The sequence below is a fragment of the Gadus chalcogrammus genome, chromosome 18 (genome assembly GCF_026213295.1).
Source record: "Gadus chalcogrammus isolate NIFS_2021 chromosome 18, NIFS_Gcha_1.0, whole genome shotgun sequence".
NCBI lineage: Eukaryota > Metazoa > Chordata > Actinopteri > Gadiformes > Gadidae > Gadus > Gadus chalcogrammus.
In genome coordinates this window covers 11034378-11051349 of record NC_079429.1, presented here as the reverse complement: position 1 = coordinate 11051349, position 16972 = coordinate 11034378, and the positions used below count along the sequence as shown (strand labels likewise).

The window sequence follows — 16972 nt, the reverse complement described above, 5'->3', positions numbered from 1 at the left end:
AGTTCCCCTGGGTTTTTGCGTTTAAGAGGAGTCCTTTTGTCTTTTTTTTTGTCCTCAGGGAGAGACGTTTCTGCTCATCGTCTTCCCCGGGCTTCAGGAGGCGTGCGAAGGCGGTGCTTAAGACTCTCAACCCGGGTCGGGGATGGGACCCAGGGGGGTCTGGTAGGAGAGGGGAACTGATGCATAAATATGAGGAGATTGTAATAAGGTCAATGTACTTATGTACGTCTACATACATTCAACAACTATTATATAGCATTGTTGTTTGTTTTATATTTTGGAAATGAGAATTCTCCTCGATTCCTTTAAAAAAAAGGCCCTTGCAGGCGATACATTCATAGCATTCTGCCAATATGGCAGACTAGATAACAGGGGAGTACGACTCCCCCAGGAAAGAAAGGCAAAATAACAAACAAAAGAAAATAAGTGAATTAAATACATCACCCCGGGAATCCATTTTGCGCCCAATCTTTGATTTGCTACAGCAGGAAGAAGGAGTGCGTTGGGGGGGGGGGGGTTTAGTGAGTTATAATAATTTTTTTGTGATGGCTTAGCATGTTTGTAGCAGCTGGGCTGCTGTGAAAAGCTGTAAGCCTAAGTTTTAGCTTTTCTTTCCTTCCGTTTTTAGCTAAATACTATGACGCTTAAATATATAGATTTCAAATTCATTGTGGAACAACAGCACAAAAACGGCCAGCGCTTCCCTCTCTGTCTTCTGATTATCTTTGTTAATCCAACGCCAAAAAGACCTGTTCTGAGGAACAGCTGGGGGTGTTCACCAAATAATTGTTGATTTGACAAATTAGGGCCTCTGCTTTACACGGTGTTAAAAGCATGCAAGGACTGTCATTTACATGTTTGTGTGTGTGAAAGACTGTAGCATGGCAGAAAACAATGACAAACAGAACAGGTTAAACCTAAAGTTGCTTTCTCTGTGAATGGGTGTCTGTGGCATTTGTATGTATACGTGTATGTGTGTGTGTACGCCAAGAGGTCAGCATGCCCCTAGACGTCACCACGGCGGGGGGGGTTGGGGAGGGGTCATTTGTTTACTTTCCCATTCAGAATAGAGGCGCCATCATTGTTTACAGTCTGTTCTGTAATAGCTGGTGTAGCAGCAGGCTCGTCTCTCTCTCTCATCCTCTTCTCATGTCCCTCTACCCGTTAGAGGTCATCTCCCTCAGACAGCCGCTGTCCTCCCTGAAACACACACACACACACACACACACACACACACACACACACACACACACACACACACACACACACACACACACACACACACACACACACACACACACACACACACACACACACTTTAGCATTAAGTGATGCTAGAGCTTGGAGTTGCTCAAATCACTGAAGTGTTTGTTGCCTTCAGTAACCCTAGTGCCTGCTCACCATGCCTTCCGAATAATCTGCTGTCATGGTGACTTGCTTTTCCTCTGGGGGTGGAGTAAGGAGGGGGCCGTCCGTGCGCCGGCTCTGATTGGTCAGCTGCAGCCACATGTCGTACATCTGCTGCATGTCCCTCACTGGAGACGAATACAAGGGCCGGGTAAATTACCGTTATCAAAGGAACCAAAATAATGACGTCATGGGAACAAGCACTAAACTATTGGGTCAGTGATAGAATCACACATGCTTAACTACACCATTAAACAATGTTTTCTAGCAACCTAGCAAACCACTTTGTCTCTGGTCAAATGTACTGGGGGAAAATGTATTTGATTCCCCCTGAATTTATAAACGGTTATCGTGTAACCGGTCACACAGAGAATCAGGCCAAGTGACATCACTTGGCCTGATTCTGTAGCCAACCAGAAATGAGCATTTGCCATAATGGTTGTGTCCCTTTGGTGTGCCTGGAGTATGTCACATCTTCTTGTGTCCACTGTGAGACACAAGCAGGTTTGATTGGCGGAGGCTAGGGGCTTACAGCTGTTGTTCTTCATGTACGTCCACACATCCCTCTCCTCCAGACTGTGGGCGAACGAGCAGTTTCCAATATAATGGCACTTCTTCTGCTTCATCACATGGACACACATCTGGTTTGGACACGGGCACACACACACACACAGGATGACATTAGCTAATACTGTGTATCGATTGTTGAACTTTCGCAGGTGGTTTTCCTTTCTGTCAAAAGGCACATTGACCACTTAAGACTAATGACTCCTTGTTAACAAAGGGCTATTTATAAACATCGGTGGAGCACTGTTGAAACAGTAGATGGAGAAAGAGCGTGAGAAAGCGGCTCAGGGCAGGGTCTTACGTCGTACTGCTGTGGGTAGGTGCGAGAGAAGGGCAACGGCCGGACCACGACCCATTTCTTCTTCTCAAAGGATTTGACCAGCAGGACCCGGCGCTCCTTAGTCCAGCTGCAAGGGGGCAATCAACCTCATGTTCACCCTCACTGTGGCCATCACTGCTTCCAGTCCGCAGCCCTCATCCTCATGGGGCCTGTATTTACCTGTACGTCAATTATGGCACCCATTGCACTCCTGACCATCCCTGGAAAGAGGGATCCCCTACTATGCTTTTTTTTTTGTGTCTTCCCAAGATTCCCCGCTTGCTGATTTAAGGGAGTTTTTATTGCCCTTGGGGGGGGCGTGGGTCAGGGGGGTGTCATTAATATTTGCCCTGTTAAGCCCTTTGAGACTGTAATGGTGATAAGGGCTATACAAATAAAATGTAATTGAATTAAATGGGGTGATGTGGTGATTGACTCTAAAAGTCTGTACATTGGTTTTGCTGTCAAGAGGTATCCAGTAGTCCTCACATCACTGCGTCTGATGTACACCACCATAGCGTTATCGAACCATACGGTTAGGTCACATGCTCGTAAGAGGCGGGGCTTACCTGTGTCGCGCTTTGGCCGTGCAGTACTTGAGGTTCTTGTCTGGCTCGTTGACCTGCCCGTCTCTCCAGCACTGGCCACACACAAACTTCATCTTCAGGTTTAGACCCCGCCCTCTCCCGGGACCAGCCCCAATTCCGGACACGCCCCCCATCCCACCCATGGAGCTCACGCCGCCCCCCATGCAGTCTCCCCCGCCGCAGCCGCCTCCCCCCATCCCGCCTCCTCCACCCGAGCCCATGTGGTTGCCGTGGTGAGGGATGTGCATGGGCTGAGAGAGAGAGACAGAGACAGAGAGAGAGAGAGAATTAAGGGTATATAACCTCAATCTTTAATTATCAGCCTGAATTCACCCGCATTAAACAAGACAGTCTAGAAGTTGGGATGAGTACCTTCTGCTGCTTCTGGGCGTTCTGCTCCAGCCGGTGCCAGTGTCTCTTAGACTCCTGCACCATCTCTTCATGGGTGATGCCTGCCGTATCAACACACATTAGAACGGAAACAATGATGATCTTTTTTATCCTTTAATGACAACCCTCAGACCTGGTTTACGGGTGTATATTTACTAGAGTCGCACACGTTGAGACTAGTTCACAGCCTAAAATAACCTGGACACATGTGTAGTCAATGCTGATCGTAAGGCCTTAACATTAATGTTACCCATAACATAACATCCTATAACCCCCTTCCAACTGGAAGGGGCTCAATCTTACGGATGTCGACTTTAATGAATATTGAATGAATCAATAAAAAAAAGATCAATAAAAACTCCCTTCCTGTGTCGGCCACACGGGCCCAGGCTACGGGCCGCGGTAGCGCCGCCGTAGCGCGGCAGCAGGGGGCGACGGAGAGGCAGCCCTACCCGTGTCCTGCTGCAGCACCCAGCACTTGAGCTCGATGACGGAGTGGGCGAAGGAGCAGCTGTCCTCGCGCTGGCAGCCGTAGCGCACCTCGTGGCGGCACACGTCGAACTGGCACAGCGGGTGCAGCGGGCGCACCTTGCTGTAGCGCACGTTGGCCGACCGCACCACGTGCACCAGGCACCTGGAGAGGGGGAGAGAGACAGGCCGACAGACGGACGGAGAGAAAAAGCAATGAGAGAACGCAATGAGAGAAAACAAAGAGAGAAAAGAGAGAGAGCGAGAGAGCAAGAGCGAAGGGCAAGACCAGAGGTAGTGACTTATAATCAAAATGAATATGACAGCAGGAAACAGGGATCCCTTTTTCCGTGTTCCTTCTCAAGGTTCCCTGCTGTGGGGTTCGAGACAGTTGTCTCTTGCCGTTTAGAGAGCTGAGGAGTTAGTGGAGTCAGCTTCATAAATCTGACATTGAACATAAAACCAACTCCCTCACAACCTTACACAACCTGAACAAGTATTTTTCTGTGTGTTATCTGTGCGTAAGAGAAGGAGAGAGGTAGGTGGTATGCTTCTTAAAATATAAACTACAGTCAAGAACCCAAGAAGGTAAACATTTTGAGGCTTCAGTAAGGAATAGAGGCATTTTAGAATGTTCCCCCCTGAACAGAACACCACTTCTGAGGGGAACTGGGAGCAGGAATGCAGAGGGATTTCCTTGCGCGGAATTTGGCCTTGAATGCACATGCATATGCATTTTCCAATAATAGTCAGACCGCTGAAAAAGACTAGATGTAATCAATACTCAACCTATAGCCTCGTGAAGACAAGCTTATGCTCCACCCCTTCACCAAAATACCTTTGTCTGCCTGTTATTCGTTGGTGTCTCACTCACTCTCTGGGTTTGTTTGCCCTGGTTTGAATGTGGTGTAACACTGCGTTGTCATTTGTTGAGGGAGAGCGCTTGGGGGGGGCTTTGTGAAACATTATAAATAGAGGTCGCAATTTTGACACGATTAATCACGCAACCCTAGGTTCCAGACTTATTATCGAGTTGATCTGGGAATGTCAGCCTAGGGCTGTGGACTTCGATTTGAACATTTTCTATTTTAACATTTTGTGTATTTCTTTGTGTATGTTCTCAGTTACAAAGTATTTTTTTGGCGAGAAATGCTGAATAATGCATACGTTGTCTTTTCAAACTAAAAGATAATAGTTTGAATAACCGTGATTTCAATATTGAGTGATTAAGATTTTCTCCATATCGAGCATCCCTGGGTCAGGCTAGTGAGGGCTGTATGTATACAATCCACTTAAACGGATGGGCTGTCCTGACATCCGGTCTTTTCTTTAGATGCCACTCAGCTAAACCAGTGGGTGTGGAGAAGACCCCGGCACGCCCTGGACTCACTTATTGTCGTCAAACGGGTGTCTGGCCGTGAGGTTGGAGCAGACTGCCAGATTCTCCTTGCTGCGCTTGCTGATTATCCGAGGCTTGCTGTCAAAACATTCCTGTGGAAGATGAACACGCCGGTCAATAACAAGCTAGACCAATTCTACTCCCATGCATTCAATGGTATTTGTGCATCAGTGCCTCATGGGATTTTTGGTTGGTGATCTGTGCCATTTGGAGATCCCGTGAAATCCTAAATCAATGAAAATATAGCTTAACTTGGGTTCATCAAAACTTTGTTTTGCTACTTCTTGCATGAACATAGTAGCAACCCCCAACCCGTGCTCTCATTATACAGAAGAAAAAAAATGAGTTTGTGTCAGCAACCCTCAAGTGCTACTCTGCCCACGGAAACACAGGTGAGAGCCGTTCCCCCGGAGCCATGGGGCCCCGGAGCCAGTCCCCCGGAGCCAGTCCCCCAGACTGACCTCACAGAGGAACATGAACATGCCCATGTGGAGCTGCAGCAGGCGGGTCACGCTGAGTGCCCGCCGCTCCGTGCTGCCCAGCGGGTCGAAGAGCAGCTCGCGGCTCAGGGCGCCTTTCCTCTCCTGGGTCCACACGTCGATCTCCTCCTGGCAGTACGCAAACGTGCAGTTCTCCCCGTACTGGCACTCCTGCCGCTCCTGTACCTCTGCGTGGGGGGGGGGGGGGCAGAAGGTCCGCGGTGGGAGAGAAAGAAGGAGAAAATGTGAGGCTCAAAGATGGCGGCAAGACTGTTGGGAAGCTGTGCTGGGTGGGGGATAAGGGTTACTGGCTGGTTATCGTCATGTCTATGTTTGTCAGAGGATCTGTAGGAGCTAGCTGCAGAATTGCATTATTACTGTGAGGGCCGGTCTTAGTGTACTCACTAATGTACTTAGGCCGTGACTTTACAGTTGATGGAACTATGGAATCTTTATTTCAGCAGATTCCATAGATAACTGGATTATAGTCAAAGTTAAAGACACTTGTATCAATTAGTAACTAGGACATATATAGCTTTCTCGAATTAACCAACTAGAGACTAGCTAGAGTCCTCAGGGCTAAAACCACACTATGGATATCGGATCGTCCATATTGAACCAGTCTAATATTTGCGAAGTCTAATCGCTGAAGCCCAGAGTGTTAAATAACACTGTTAACATAGAGATGACATAAGATACCACACACCAAAGGATAATCGGACAAAAACATTGGTAAAAACATCAACAAATCGGGGATTAGCTGACCAGAGTCAAAGGGGAATCGGGCACCAAATGAACGCAACTAATTATCCTGTGACGTGCACCCTGCATAACACCATGTGGTATGCAGTACATCCATGTATCCACGACAACCACCGCTTCACAAACGTGGAATGCGGCCATGCAGGCTAGTAAGCATTCATGGACAATATAGCAGTGTGTCATGGAAGCTGAGGGCAGGTTACCACCAGATAGCAATTCAATCAACTACATTGTATTTGTGTATAGCCCTTAGTCACTGTTAAAGACTCAAAGGGCTTAACAGGCCAAATATTATATGACCCCCCCCCGTCCTGACCCTAGCCCCCAAGAGGTCAAGAGAAAACTCCCAAGGACGAAATCTTGATCCACTGGATCAGCACTCAGCAGGGTGGTGCAGCCTCACCTTTACAAAGGACAAACGCCCCCAGGAAGTTATTCCGCGCGGGCCCGGGGGCGGACCCCTCTTCCAGGTGGGGTCGTCGCCGTTCTTCAGACGGCACAGCAGGACATCCCTCTTGCAGCGGTGGGCCGCCTCGGGCTGGTACTGGTAGTCCATCACACGCGGACCTGGGGGCGGGGGGGGGGGGGTTGACACTAGTGAGCGCCGTGCAGGGGTGAGACAGTGCAACCGCTGTTCTGATGACAGAGCGTCCAAAGGAGCATGAGGTAAGATATACATGATTCAGGGGGATGGGCTTTAGCCGACCCGTCTACTTAACTACTTGCCTACATTCTGAGTTAAAGGTGGACCCAGTCGGGAATTTAAACTTCTAACCGTGGCAGTGTAATGCTTTAACGTTAACACGAGATTTCATACAAACCGCCAACCCAATATCCAAGAATATTCAATCTAAATAGATACTTAGATTAAAATATTAGAAAGCTCGATATTTTTTCACATGGGTTCAGTGCGATTTGAATGAGGGGGCCCTGGCTGACATAGGGCGGGGCTCTGCAAGGGGGGCGTGGCTCACAAGGGGGTGGAGCTCTACCAGGGCGGGGGGGGGTCAGACGGGGTCAGACGGGACCTATGCGGCTGTAGCAGGCGTGGCAGGCCTGGCGGAACTCGTGGGTGGCGGCCAGCGGGTTTCGGGACAGCATGGAGAGGTTGGTGCCACCTTGGCCGTTCTGGAAGGAGGGAGAGAACAGCAGACAGATTAGCGCTCCGTGGGCGGCCAGGCTACCTCTGTGATGAGGACCCCTCCACCTGCTACTCTACTCCGCGGGAGGGTGGGTAAACCCGCTGCTCCCCGATCAGCAGGGAGCCGTGTTAGGTGTGAGATTTAAGAGCGCCGTGTTTCACCTCGTAGCTTGACACCCGCTGACACGGTGCACTCAGCAGGAATAGACAGGACATTAGATGGAATGAAAACTTGCGTTCCACCCAAGACAGACACAGGTGAGGAAAACAACATTGGTGCTAAAAGTGTATATAACCCCATCTAAGCATGTATATAAACAAATCTCTTCTTTTTGAAGAGGAAACGTTCAGAACAGACCAAGGTATTACAAAAGTACCCCATCATAGCTACACTGACTAGTTATCTGAAACTCATTTATAAATATGATTAAGACTTATATCACTGTGTCAACTACTCACCATATGTGCAGCATTATGGTTGCGGATCCCAGGGATGAAACTGTGTGATAAGCGTCCGCCTGAAAACCACAGAATTACAAATATGGTCAGACAATCTGCATATTCACCCCTAGACAAGCAGCATTCCCGGGCAGAAGCGAGACAGAATGCAAGCGTAGTTATGGTGGTGTGCGAGCGCATGCTCTAACTTTAGCGCATTCGAGACATTCCTCCAAAGCAACTGTGAGACACGGAACAATCAAAGGAAATACATATCGGAGAGGCTGCAACAATTCCAAAAGTGGCCGCAATAAAAGCTTTCATTTACAAGTTGACATTTATGAGCGCGTGGCACACACCATAATCACACCTATATCCTCCTTTAGTGGGAGAAGAATCAAGTGCCATTAGCAGCAGTCCACTTTAGCCTCTGAAAAGGTCTTTACTAAAGACAGACAATTTGTGGGACCGTGTGTGTTTAGCGTGGGTGGGAGTCCGACTGGGAGTGTGTGCGTTCGGGCAACCCCTCTCAACGGGCAGAGTGTACTCCGACAGGGAGTCCAGGCCCCCGGCCGGGTCCGTGTCCCCCGGGGAGTAGGCCCCCCCCAGGCGTCCTGCGAGTGGTGAGCCCTGGTCCCGCTGGGCCAGCGGCGGGTAAGGGCCTCCTGGGACGACACCTGGCTGACGGAGGCGGTGAAGTAGGCCGGGGGGGCAGCTGCGGGGACGGGGCGGGCAGGCCCGGGGAGTAGGGCGGCCGCAGAGCCACCCGCCGTGTTGGGGAGGTTGGTGGGATGGCGCCCTTGTACCGGGCTCTGGGGAAAGAAGCGCAGGCACTGTTAGTGTTGCTGTGATGGACCAAACCAAAGGACGAAATAAGAACATTCAATTAATTAGGTATCCATCTCTGTTCTACGTTACAAAAAAGGACTCCCCCTTTTCCCCTACTACATTTTGACACATATCCGTTGACACAGATTTCTTATCCAAAGCCACTTTTCAGTAATGTCATTAATGAGCAGGTAGGGGCAGGTAGGGGCAGGCAGGGGCAGGCAGGGGCGTCTTGCTCAAAGATGCCTAAAGGGTTGACCGGCGGACTTTTCAAACCAGCACCTTTAAGCTGGGTGCCAACACCCTGGCCGCTACACCTTCCACTCAAGCACGCTAAGCTCTTGGTTAGCATCTAATTCGAGCAGACCTCCCTCTGAGTCCGCACAGAGACAGGGTCCACCTCAACCCTTACGTAACACCATGGACACGGCACGTGTGAGCTTGGGGTGTCCCACCTCGCTGATCTTCTTGGGGATGCAGTCCAGCAGGCCCTCCATATCGTCGTTGATGACGCTGCTGTTGCTGCACTCGTCCATGTGCTCCGACACGGGGCACCGAGTACGGCAATGGGGGGCCGGCCTGGCTGCTGGGGCTCTCCGATAGGTCGGCACACGGCGTCTCCTCGGGGGTCGCCGGGTCGTCGCTGACCGGGATGGGCGTGGCCAGCGGGGCCGGATGCACTGTGCGCTGGACAGATCCTCTGAGATGGGACGGGGGAGACAGGGGAGGGAGAGAGACAGAGAGGCAGGGGGAGGGAGAGAGAGGCAGGGGAGTGAGAGAGAAAGAGAGGCAGAGAGGCAGAGAGGGAGAGAGGGGAGAGGGAGAAATAGGGGAGGGAGCCAGAGAGAGACAGAGACAGGGGAGGGAGAGAGACAGAGACAGGGCGGAGAGACACAGATGAATAAGAACCAAACAAGAAGGAAGGAAGGAAGGAAGAGGGAGAGAGAATTAGAGAACAGGAAGTTCAAATTGCAGCATCCATTAAAAGGGTTGGACTACATCAAAGGTTTAAATCCTATGAGCTTGCCTTACCAGGTCCATGTCCGTCAAAGACTCAAGGCATTAGAGGCGTCTAGTGGGGAAGCAACAGAGATATAAGCGTGAGGGAAACCCATGACGTTTAACAACCAATCACCACTTCCCACCCTGATAACAGTAACGGTAACAGTGCCTACCTCTCCTGTGGGCGGGGCGCCCTCCCCCATGGCCCTCCCTCACCGGGGGGGGGATCTCCCTGGGAGCTGATGTAGGCCTTGCTGGCCTTCAGGCCCAGCTTGCTGGCCAACTCCTGGGCCAGCTCGCTCACCTGCCGGTCCTGAGGGGCCCGAAGGGAGAGAGTTGGGGTGTAATGCTGAAGCTTTAAATAGCAATCCAATCTCTGGTTTTGTAGCGATATAAACCTCATGACACACGATTCAATTGACACTTTTTCAGTCTTTGTGGTCTACAGTATGGGAAATCCTCAAACGATAGAAGTGCATTAGGAAGGAACCTTCTAGATGAGAAATTGGGAGGGGAATATATTCATGGTGCAATGACAAGTTAACCTTCAGCCCTCCACACACTGAAGCTACAATCGTAGTAGAACGCAAGCGGAAGATTATGGGGCCCTTGTTTTACAACCAACCACATATCCTATGTAGACTAACTCCTCAAGTAAAATGATATCAACTGACAAAAGATACCAGATGGAGGGCGGAATAAATAGACCCCCTTCCGGGAAAAAACTTGCTTCAGCAATGCACTTGGGGGTTGATAAACAATGGATTGGAATGTCACATTCCTTCTAAAAACATTAAGCCAGAAGCCTGGTAAAACAGATTCAACAAGATGTGGTGCGTTTCCAGTGCTGGCAGCGTACATACGGCGTGGGCGGTGAGAAGGCATTTGGTGCCGCACTCGTAGGCCTCTCGGAGCCGCCCGAGCTCTCATCAGAACACAGGGCCTTACGGTACAGGGTGCGGCGGCTCCCTCACACACGCACAGCGCGCTGTCGCAGTCCTGCACGCCCCGCTCATAGTCCCTCTGAGGGACAGGGACAGATAGAGACAGAACAGAGAGAGACAACGAGAAAGAGACAGAGAGACATATAGAGAGCGATAGAGAAGAGAGAAAAGACAGAAAGATGAGACCGGAGAGAGGACAGAACAGAGACGAAAGACAGAGAGAGAGAGACAGAGAAAGAAAGCGAGCGAGGGAAATTGAGAGTCATGAGGTGAAGACAAAGAGCAAAGATTAATTATGTTACCATGACAATCTCCATCCAATTTAGACAAAAAATAACCTAGAATTAACAGAACCCTCTACATAAGCAATCTATCATAACTACTACATTTCCCACACGGTCCAAAACATCAATAGGATTATCATTTATAACTCTTCTGCTGTTCTGTATAATTGTGATGCTTGAACTATTGTTCAGCCCATCTGAAGGGTCGGTCGGAGCTGCCAATCTATCAGCATCAGTCAAGGTTAAACTTTATTGTCCAACACACAAGGCCATCACTCAAGAGGATCTCGAGGGCCTCACCATGTGGTAATGTGCGGAGGCCCGGTTGACGTAGAGGCTCTCCAGCAGTTCGGGGGGGATGACCAGCGCCTCGGCCTGGGCGTACCGCGCTACACTGATGCCCTCCCCGTAGTGCTGGACCGCCTGGTTCCACTCGCTGTCCCGGAACACTGTGTTGCCCTCATCCAGCAAGTTGCACACCAGCTGGGTCAGAAATGCCTGGGAGAGAGAGGGTAAAGGTGGGTGAGGTTGGAAGGTGTTAATGAGGTTCGATTTGGAGGTGGAGGTGTTAGAGGTTGGAAGATGTTAGTGGGTGTTGATGTGGAGAGGGGACGTTGTTTACGGAATAACAACAAGAACATGGAAAAAAAAATGTGAGAGAACTTGAGCAGGGAAGGGGATGTGAAATAAAGAGTAAAGCCGCCGAAAGGAGAATAGAAACGCACAAGAGTATATTGGCAATGCTAGATTTGTACATCAGCCAAGAAGAGAGAGCCAAGACAAAAGGAAAAGGATATGCAAGAATGATAAGGATTGAAGTGTTGTTTAAGATACATTTCATGAGGATACAGATTTATCAGTGATTACGACTGTAAATACATGAACGAAAAGAGAAAGGAGTGTTATACCTCGTAGCTTTCTGGTTCAGGAAAGGGCAGTGAAGACCTTTGAACAAAAAAAAAAGGGGATCGTTTCGTTTTGCTTTACATGTAAATATATTTGTAATGTAAAATGAGTCTTTCTGCATCTTACTGTATGAAGCCCATCGCTTTCTGAATCTCCTCCCTTCGTTTCTGTCTCTCAGGGTCCATGGCCTTAGGGGACAAGTTTTAAAACATCACGTTTTACGAATGAAGCCAACAATGCATGTTGTCATAAAAACAGTGCTTATTTTTGCACTGGCGCTGTAAAGCTTAAAGATCAGGCCTTCAACGAATACAACGACCTCAAGTGACCCAAAAGGCTTTGGCAAACCAAAACATTTCTCAACTTCAATAAATCATATTCTTCCAAGTGAATCCTGGATCATGCTCGACAGTAGATTTAGTATTCTCAGTGACATTTGTATCATGTGACGTGAATACCAACGCATGATCCTATGTCATGGCCCACAATAACTAAACATATTCATATTCGGACTGGGTACGGCTAGCGCCCATGCCAAGATAGCTATGGTTTCAACAACCCTGCGGATGGTGAAATATACTTCTCCGGAAACGAGTTGACCGTCGGGCAGGAGGCACCTAGCCTCGTCGGGATTAGTTGGGGGCTAGCTAACGCCCCTACCGCTAGCTGTCTGAAAAAGCCCCATACGCCGCCGATTACCAACTGCAATGGCAACCGGTTGGTACTGTGGTGACTTGAGTTGCAGGATGGACGCTATGTGACCCTGGTCTCAAAATAAAGGCTTGATGTTAGGACAGGAGGAGCAAGATCTTGTCACAGGCGAGCTAACTCAGCTTCACCGTCCCGGGAAGTAGGTAGAGGCCCCGAACCCCCCTACCAACTCTCTTAACGTTATCAACTTACCGAGTAGTTTGCGTTTTCAAATCCAAGAATGCTTCACGGAACGACAATGATGGCACTCGAAACACATGCAGCCCGATTTCAAACATTAACCAGACGCATATTTGTACGTTTGCTGTCCCTAGCATTGATATGTGGACAGATCATGAGTTTGAACATCTAGCTACCAGTATAGTGGGCACTATTAGCAGACTATCGTTAGCCAGCTCGGTACCTAGCTAGTGCAGCTCTTGAGCCAAACATCTCAAGTTTCCATGCAGTGTACACAAACGGACGCTGGGGGGCACCAAAAGCCAGGGAATGTAATCCGTTGAACTCTAGTGTGTGATTTATTGTATTTCATGATATCTTGAGGATTTAGGGATTTAGTGGCAAATGCGGATGTAACATACTGAAAGTCTATCAATTCAGTCACAAACATTGGTATTATTCGCGCCATTCTTTTCATGCGCTATGAAAATAACTCAAACATGAACTATACAAGTTAAACATATGAACCAAATAAAATGGATGGTAACAGAAAATAACCACAAATCAAACGCAATTATTGTTATAATTTCAAGAAGACATTACACCACTGCATCCGTCCCGTTGTGTGGCGATGATAGCCGAGTACTGCCGAACATGGTAGCGAAAGCGGTCGTAGAATAAATTAAGTGACGTCACGCAGTGTAGCCACCGGCGCGCCTTCTGGAGAGCGAAACGATCAACCGCTGTGTTCACATCAACAAGAGTGAAATTGTGGTAAAGTAATATAATTTCCATGATTGCTCAGAGTTATAACTTATATTTTACGGTTTGACGTATTCGTAAAAAGTTATGCATAATAACTTTTAATGCCAACAGTCACATGTTGCGTTGCGTGGTTAACGTTAGCTAGCACTTGTTCCTTAATGGCTGTTCATGTAAGGCTAACTAGCTTTTGCTTTCTGTTGTTGGCATACCATTTTACCTAATGCTTGATAATAGCAACGCATTTACTATCGGTAGTCTTTACACCTCCGTTGTATCTATTACATCCACAGTTACGTTACTGTGTTATTGCCTTTTCATTGGCGCCTATTTGTACACCTTCTGGTCCTCCTGTGTGGACGTCCTCTTCTCACCATCTCTGTCCGAAACCATTCCACAGAAACGCCATGGCTGCAGATGATATAGGACAGTTAGCCGATGCGCTGTCCAGGACCCACGTCGGAGATGGAGAATTGAGCTACCAAGGCCGAGGACTGAAGCTTGACAACGCAGAGTCAGGTGGGACATAGTGCCGTGCTCAACCTTTCATAGTGTCTACACATCTAGTGTTGATTGCGTCTGTGTATGGGGCCGGTACATCTTCACGTATCATCGCAATGGCGATGATGATTTTTTGGTCATTGTTTACTATTACATCGTTAAAGGATTTGTCTATATGGTGTGGGACATTTTGGCGTTTGAAACTTTACCAAGCATTTCTCTTGCAAGGTATCCAAAACAATGACTCACCAACAAAAGAATCCTGTGAATGTGCAAGGCTTAAGGGTGAGTTGTATTTCTGGTTTTCAGTGGCAGGCTTGGTGACAGAGATCGCTCAGTACCAGGGACTACGTGCCCTGCGTTTGGAAGGGAACACCATTGGAGTGGAGGCGGCGCAAGCCATCGCCAAAGCCCTTGAAGACAAAGACCAACTTCAGGTGCCCTACCCTGTAATCCCTGATCTCACGATGGTCTGCCAGTAGCAGTACCAACCACCTAAAGCCCTTTTTCTATATCTTTGTTTAATCTTGCTTCGCCTTTCGTCGTGACAGAAATGCCATTGGAGCGATATGTTTACCGGAAGGCTGCGTGCTGAGATCCCGACAGCGCTGGTGAGCTTTTCCTGCTGACTCAGCCCACACGTCTGTATACATCAACGCCAGATCAAAGTTACATTTACCTTATATTTATTTAAAGGACGCTCTTCTCCAAAGCAACGTACAGTTAGTGCATTAAACAATGAAGATCTACCCCAGAAAGGGCAAAAATCATTTAAGTGCATATCAACTATGTCAAAAGTTTGTATTTAATCTTTCTTTACACAACTGTGTTCATGGTGCACCAGCGGTCCCTGGGCAGTGCCATCACGAGTGCAGGGGCCCGCCTCTCAGAGCTGGACCTGAGCGACAACGCCTTCGGGCCGGACGGAGTGAAGGGCATCGAGCAGCTGCTAATGAGCTCCTCCTGCCACTCACTGAAGGTGCTCCGCCTCAACAACTGTGGCATGGGCATCGGAGGGGGCAAGGTGAGCCGGAGGGCGCGGGCTTCAGCTCCTCACTCGAGGGCCAGCACATGTGAACTTTTGCCTTGTTTCATGTGAGAGACATGTGGATGGGTTTATAAGACACTCCTCAGTTCAAATGTATTCAAATAAAAAAGTGATGGCTATAGAGTAAAAGTGCACATTTATTACAAAACATAGTTTTGTGCTGTGCTAGATGTAGCGGCCATAGAATCTAGACTCGTTAAGGACAAGCGATAGCTGTGAGAGACGGAAGTGACCCGTGCCTGCTGTGTGTTTGTGTCTGTAGATCCTGGCAGAGGCTCTGACTGAGTGCCACAGACGTTCTTCAGCCCTGGGTGCTCCACTCAGGCTCCGGGTGTTTATCGCTGGGAGGAATCGCCTGGAGAACGAAGGAGCCAGTGCCCTGGCTAAGGCCTTTAAGGTACAAAGCAAAGTGTACCTAAGTTTAATTTGTGTTTTTTCATATACTTTTAATGCGCATTGAGCACAAGTCAGACCTTGTTAACAGATTCACATAGTCCAGATTCACATGCATCACGTAGAAGCTATTTTGCAGAACTTACTCTATTGCACATTTGTGAAAAAGGAACGGAAACGCATAACTCTCACCCTCGTTTTATGTTCATGATAATGGAATTAAATGTGAAAATAACACTTCAGGATAGAGAGAGAAAGTGGCTATTGGGACCTTATGGACCAATCCTACTCTCCACTGTAATCCTCGTCCCGCCTCCTCCCTGTAGCTGCTGGGCAGCCTGGAGGAGTTGCATGTGCCCCAGAACGGCATCAACCACCCTGGCATCAGAGCGCTGGCTTCGGCCATGCAGCACAACCCCCACCTCCGCGTGCTCAACCTCAACGACAACACCTTCACCAAGAGAGGGGCTCTGGCCATGGCACAGGTAGGGAGCAGGCTTTGGATCCCTCCACCGACGGCTAGGGGGCGCCCACGCTCCAGGAGCCTAGAGCTGAACGTTGGGGAATGGCTATCTGCTCTTCAGTTAATACTAGCTAGCACCTGTTCAGTAAAGACAATGCGTTCACCATTAAGTGTTTGCATAACGGTTCGCTTTCCATTCATCATCATTAATCATTAAACCCCATTAATGGGGATTAAGATAATAGGTCCACATCGGGTGTGGCATATATCAGAAACCCATTGGTTAAGCAGCCACCTCTGTGTTGTTTGTGTATTCTTTGATCCCCATGTGGTTTCCCCAGGCTCTGAGGCATCTGAAGAACATCCAGGTGATCAACTTCGGCGACTGTCTGGTCCGCACAGAGGGAGCCATGGCCCTGTCCGCCGTCCTGAGGGGGGCTGCCCATCCTCAAGGGGCTCTACCCTGTCCCTCTGTCTGTTGTTATGTGCGCTATGTCGTCATGGTGAGTTTGTTGTAACACGGTTGCCGGGTCTGCAGGAGCTGAACCTGTCCTTTGGAGAGATCACCGAGCCTGCAGCTCTGCTGCTGGCCCAGGCGGTGCTGAACAAGCCCCAGATGGAGAAAGTGGATCTCAACGGTAAACACTCGGATAGAATACTGCTTATTATTATTATTATGGTAATAGTATTCAGTTTGTTCGTTGGTCAAACATACTGTACTTGAACGGGAAGCCACTGACATCTGTAGTGAGTTTTACAACTTATTGTAGGTATTGTATATGTTTAGAAAATGTTGTTACATTCTGTCTGGTGGTTGAGCCATCCAAAAGGGAAACAAAACGTACAAAACTAAAATGAACTTGCATCTGCTCTTAAAATCTCTATGATGATATGTGTCTGTCTCAACAGGGAACTGTCTTGGAGAGGAGGGATGCGAAGCGCTGAGGGAAGCCATGGAGGTCATGGACAAAGCGGACATGTTGGCATCGCTCAGGTAACGCACGTGATAGGCTG

The 16972-nt window shown here is 48.8% G+C and overlaps 1 protein-coding gene and 1 pseudogene across 1 annotated transcript in view; one reads left to right on the top strand and one right to left on the bottom strand.

The window, feature by feature from the left end:
- Window positions 1-1022: 1022 nt before the first annotated feature.
- LOC130371085 (zinc finger CCCH domain-containing protein 7B-like) lies at window positions 1023-13096 on the bottom strand (annotated as a pseudogene).
- Window positions 13097-13462: 366 nt separating this feature from the next.
- The window catches only part of LOC130371827 (ran GTPase-activating protein 1-like), a 5931-nt gene continuing 2421 nt past the window's right edge, over window positions 13463-16972 (top strand). The window contains exons 1-10 of the mRNA XM_056577694.1: window positions 13463-13565; window positions 13954-14072; window positions 14364-14491; window positions 14606-14665; window positions 14899-15078; window positions 15365-15499; window positions 15822-15980; window positions 16300-16383; window positions 16467-16596; window positions 16868-16952. Coding sequence (XP_056433669.1) covers window positions 13961-14072; window positions 14364-14491; window positions 14606-14665; window positions 14899-15078; window positions 15365-15499; window positions 15822-15980; window positions 16300-16383; window positions 16467-16596; window positions 16868-16952 — 1073 coding nt within the window. The 5' untranslated portion in view covers window positions 13463-13565; window positions 13954-13960. The remainder of the gene's footprint in view (window positions 13566-13953; window positions 14073-14363; window positions 14492-14605; window positions 14666-14898; window positions 15079-15364; window positions 15500-15821; window positions 15981-16299; window positions 16384-16466; window positions 16597-16867; window positions 16953-16972) is intronic.